The 5,554-nt window shown below is 38.1% G+C and overlaps 1 protein-coding gene and 1 non-coding gene across 2 annotated transcripts in view; one reads left to right on the top strand and one right to left on the bottom strand.

Moving 5' to 3' along the window:
• ACTL6A (actin like 6A) overlaps positions 1-5,554 on the top strand; it is a 23,431-nt gene that overhangs the window by 4,218 nt on the left and 13,659 nt on the right. Inside the window, exons 2-5 of the mRNA XM_003794277.2 lie at positions 58-134; positions 306-480; positions 3,473-3,573; positions 4,748-4,845. Of these exons, the coding sequence (XP_003794325.1) occupies positions 58-134; positions 306-480; positions 3,473-3,573; positions 4,748-4,845 (451 nt within the window). The remainder of the gene's footprint in view (positions 1-57; positions 135-305; positions 481-3,472; positions 3,574-4,747; positions 4,846-5,554) is intronic.
• On the bottom strand, positions 5,033-5,158 carry LOC111726758. The gene has a single exon (XR_002774459.1). It is a non-coding gene; the product is annotated as a U4atac minor spliceosomal RNA (small nuclear RNA).

Genomic DNA, 5,554 nt, shown 5'->3' with positions numbered 1-5,554 from the left:
TAGGCGCCGAGCCATATTTGCAAATTGTTAATGTTAATTGTCTTTTAATCTTTTCAGATGAAGTTGGAGCTCTTGTTTTTGACATTGGGTCCTATACTGTGAGAGCTGGTTATGCTGGTGAGGACTGCCCCAAAGTAAGTAATGTTAGAGTTGACTGGGTATGTAGGGCTATTAATGTAGAATTAAATTTATAAGGAAATTCTGATTCAGAACAAATATGGTAAAAGACATTAGTTGGGGAGGTGGGGAATGACTCCTTGATAAAAATAGGTGAAATGCGTACATCCTTTTTTTGACTCTTATAGGTAGATTTCCCCACAGCCATTGGTATGGTGGTAGAAAGAGACGACGGAAGCACGTTGATGGAAATAGATGGCGATAAAGGCAAACAAGGAGGTCCTACCTACTACATAGATACTAATGCCCTGCGTGTTCCCAGGGAGAATATGGAAGCCATTTCACCACTGAAAAATGGAATGGGTATGATATTTTACCCATGGGTTTGATTATAGAATACGCATGGTATAGAACATCAGCCATTTTTCTGTGTTTTTATTCTACAAACTGACGCTCCAGGCACTGAAAATACAAAAAATACATAAGAAATGTTCTTTTTCCTCAAAAAACTTACAATCAGATAGATGGAATCAGTGCATACATACAAATGTGATACACTGTGGGGGTAAGTGTTATAATACAGGGTGTACAATAACGAGTGGGAGTAGAGGGAAGAGACTCTGTCATTGGGGAGTCATTGATGGTTTTCACAGAGTTGGTAACTTTTCCAGTAAACTCTTTATTTTTTTGAGACATGATCTTGTTCTGTTGCCCAGACTAGAAAGCAGTGGCATCATCATAGCTCCCTGCAACCTCAAACTTCAGGGCTTAAGTGATCCTCCTGCCTTAGCCTCCTGAGTAATTGGGACTATGGGCATGGACCATGTTGTCTGACTAATTTTTTTATAGAGAGGGAGTCTCTCTCTGTGGCTCAGGCTGGTATCCAACTTCTGGTCTCAAGTGATCCTCCTGTCTCAGTGTCCTAGACTGTTAAGATTACAGGGGTGAACCACCCTGCCTACCCTTTTGTGACAAGTCTTGATCAATGAATGAAGAATAGGCTGGCTGACAAATTTGGCTAAAGTAGAGAGACTAATGTGTGAAGAGATGGAGTTGTGAAGGAAACTTAACATGTTATAAATGGTATACGGTTAAATATGGCTGCAACATTGGGTATGTTAGGGTTAGTAGCAGGAAAGGTAGTCAGAACAGTCATAAAAGACTTTATAAACCATTTCAGGGATATATTAAGCTAGTAACTGGAGGAATTTAAATAGATGTGATAGAAAATTAATCTAACAGCAAAATGTAGGATACATTGGAGGGAAACAGAGGCAGGGAGCTCAGTAAGGGAAGTAAGAGTCCAGATGAGAAATGAAGAGAGTTGAAACTATTAACGCGGATAGCTGAGATCCTGAGGTGGGAGGATGCCTGTGGCTCAGTGAGTAGGGCGCCGGTCCCATATACCGAGGGTGACGGGTTCAAACCCTGCCCCGGCCAAACTGCAAAAACAAAGAGATCCTGAGGTGGCTTTTAGATATCCAGGAGAAAAATGGTACTAAGTGATTGCAAGTGTGAAAAGCAGAGAAGAGTTGAGACGGTTTCCTAGAGTTCTGGTTGTGGTAACTAAATAGAGGGTCCCATTCACTGAGATAACAACAGAAAGGGAAGGAGCAAGTTTTATGGTTTTCAAAGGCAAGTGTATTGAGGATACCCCGAATCACTGACAAGTTTGGGCTTGTAAGAGTCTTCTCACTGTGGAGTCAACACAAATTGCTTAATCCCTCCAGCAACAAGCTTCCTCCAGAAACAAGTTGTAACATGACAGCACATGTCTACCAGGAGAATGCATCAGAGACACGGTGCCCAGGGTTTCTACTGAAAGCTGGTCATGTAGTACGCCCTGCCTATCACGTACCAAGATTTTAAACTCCCAGAAGGAAAACAGGTGTTTGGCACAGACCACATTATTTGTACAGTTTTGGTACTCTTCATTTTGGGAAAGTTTTTATCAGTGTATGGAAATGGTTTGCCGGTCAAGTTCCTAGACACTCGATAAGGCTCAAGATTGTAAGCAGGCCTTTCTCAGGCTTGCTAGTAAGTACCAGTAAATGGGTTCATTGAGTTCAAAGTGTTTGGACATCCAGGTAAGCAGGTGAATAAAAGATCATAATAAAGATTTTAAGACATGGAGTTGTATTTTAATACCCAGAAAGAGTTTGGAATATGAAAAGAGTTGAGGATAGAGTTCCTAGAAAAAACTTTTATTTAACCAATTGAGAAGAGGAAGCACCCATGAAGGAGAGTGAAGAGGAGCAGTTAGGGATGTAGGAGAAGGGCAAGAGAGCAAAAGCTATGGAAGCAGAAAAGTCTGGTGATTCCCAGTATTCTCAGTGTGACACTGAGATTTACACTAAGGAAGGGAGAGAGAAAGAGAGGTTAAATTTACCAAAGAAGTCCATTGACTTCCTCCCCCAGCCCCAATCCTGATGGGCCTGTACAAGTAATATATTATGCAGGTAACATTGTTTCTTCTTTGGGCTGTGGCAGAAAAAGTTAACTCTTGTATAGTTAATAGTGTCATAATTTAGAGCAGTCAGGTGAGATTACAAATACAAAGTCTCCATGGATGTGCCTCTTAGAAGGTCATTAGTGACTTATGCGAGCAGTTTTAGTGGAATGTTGATGAGCAAGCCAAAATGAAGATACATGCTATGCTCTGAATTTTAAAAATGTCTTTTGAGTATCAGGTCTGGACCGTAGAAGTCTTTTGTATTTCTTACTACCATTCTGATCATACACTGGGCCTCTAAATAACTTATTGAATAATATTTATTTGGTATTTTAGGTCCATTAGATACCTTAAAATACATTTGATGCAGATCTAGGGCTAGAGGGACTAAAAAGATTCTATATGTAGAAAACAAAGATAACTTCTGAGGCTGGGTACAGTAGATCACGCCTGTAATCCTAACACTTTGGGAGGCTAAGGCAGGCAGATTGCTCAAGGTCAGGAGTTGGAGATCAGCCTGAACAAGAGCAAAACTCTGTTTTTATAAAAAAAAAAAGAGAGAAGAAAAAGAAAGAAAAATAAGCTGGATGTGGTGGTATGCACCTATAGTTCCAGCTACTTGGGAGGCTGAGACAGGAAGATTGCTTGAGCTCAGGAGTTTGAGGTTGCAGTGAGCTATGACACCACCACTGAACTTTAGCCTGGGCAACAGGGTGAGACCCTGTCTCAAAAAACAAACAAAGATAACTTCTGTGTCAAGTACTAAGTGATGAAGTAGATCTGTAAAATAAGTAGTTTCTGTGTATTAAATTATAAATTGCTAAGTCATAGAAACAATCTCTCCAGATGCTGTATTCATCTTCAATTAAGCATTGTTTCCAAGCTATTAATTTTATATTCCAGTTGAAGACTGGGATAGTTTCCAGGCTATTTTGGATCATACCTATAAAATGCATGTCAAATCAGAAGCCAGCCTGCATCCTGTTCTCATGTCTGAAGCACCGGTGAGACAAAGACTTCTTTTCCATGTTTCTCTAGGGTTTTTTCCCCTTTAGTTTTCTCCTCATTTGAAAAATTTCTTTTTCTTTAAAGAGACATTGAAATTCATATTTTGAATTTGAAAATTAAATAGGGGATTAATTTTTAAACACTATTATAACTTTTATTATTTCAGTAAACATTCTGAGAACAACAAAACCCAAAAGGGTTCTGGTGGTTATCTCCCCCCCCCGGGATTTGTTTTAACATTTGGTTTCAGTACATTGCTTCCCATTTTAGGTTTGTGAATCATCTTATGCCCAAGAGCAGTGTATATCTACTTTGCTTCTTGCCTCCCTCTCTCTTCTGAGACAAGGTCTCACTCTGGTGCTGGAGCTAGAGTGCAGTGGTGGCCTCATAGCTCACTGCACCTCAAACTCCTGCACTCAGGTGATTCTTCTGCTTCAGCCTTCCTGAGTAGTTGGGATTATAAGGCATATACCACCACACCTGGCTAATTCCTCTAAATTTTGTAGAGATAGGGTCTCACTACGTTGCCCAGGCTGGTCTTGAATTCCTGACCTCAAGCAATCCTACCTCAGCCTCCTAATGTGCTGGAATCGCAGGCATGGACCACCACTCCCAACCCTGTTTCTACGTTTATCCTCAAGTCTCCAAAAGAGATGTCAAATGTTGAACTAGCACTGGAAATTTCTAGACTGAAGTCTCTAGTGAAATACATTTATTATATAGACAAAAAAGGCCCAGAAAGAAAGTATAGTGATTATAAATTATCAACATCTTGTTTCAACTTATAGTATCTTTTATGACTATCACTATAAGTGGGAGAATTTGGTGGTCTAAAGTTTGTGTTTAGGATTTTGATTACTAGATTTACTCTTGTAATTGAATAATAGTTTTTAAGAACCCTGATTTCTTTGTGCTTTGCGAAGAAGTCTGTAATTTCTAAAATTTATAGAAGCAGACTTTATTAAATAATAAATTTTAATTTATATCTAATTTGTTTATAAAGAAATAAAAATAAATTAAGTATAAAGAGATACTATTAAAGATGATTTGCTATGGTATTTTATTTTAATATTTTCTGTCTTTGTTAATATCATACATTGTTAATATCATAACATTTTAACTCTTAAAGTACAAATAATTTCCATTTCTTCTTTTTCCCCCCTTCTTAAGTGGAATACTAGAGCGAAGAGAGAGAAACTGACAGAGTTAATGTTTGAACACTACAACATCCCTGCATTCTTCCTGTGCAAAACTGCAGTTTTGACAGCGTATCCTTGAAAGAGGAATACTGATCTTTTCTCTAAACGTGTATACAGTGCTACTAAATGTAATACCTTTGATAGAAGATATGAGCCAATTCTTTCTTGCTTAGAAGTTGTTTTTTCCCCCTACTCTCTTGCTTTTTAACTTTTAGTATGTCTTTTTTACTTTTTTAAATTATTTTTTATTTTTCTTTTTTCCAGAAATTACACCAGTATAAAGCAAAGTTCTAGTTGATGCAAGCGTGTTGTGTAGGTGTTAGCGGAACTGCCCTCACTATGCGCTCATTGGACAGTAGCACAACCCTAAGAAAAGGATGTTTACTTTTAGTATTTCTTATTGGAATTAATACTACAAGTTATGAAAGAGAAATAAGAAAACACTCAAATGCTGATTAACACTTTTTTTTGTCTGTTTATTTTTTACGAAGGGTAATGTGGATAGAAGACAGTGTTTTAACCAGTTGGCTTAAATGAATTAAAAGATTGCCATTTTCTCCCTCTCTCTAATATCATAGAAATTAGAAATTTACTGTGATTATGTTTTAGATTTAATCATCAGATATTTATTGCAAGCACATTAAAGAACAAATAGGAAAGTATTATGCCTTGAGTTCAAAGAATTTGTCATGTAAATATTCTTGTTAAAAGTTAAATGATGGGGCTCGGCGCCTATAGCTCAACCGGCTAAGGCGCCAGCCACGTACACCTAAGGTGG

Source organism: Otolemur garnettii, unplaced genomic scaffold (genome assembly GCF_000181295.1).
Source record: "Otolemur garnettii isolate 467f Iridium unplaced genomic scaffold, OtoGar3 scaffold00078, whole genome shotgun sequence".
NCBI lineage: Eukaryota > Metazoa > Chordata > Mammalia > Primates > Galagidae > Otolemur > Otolemur garnettii.
This window is presented reverse-complemented; position numbering and strand designations above follow the sequence as displayed.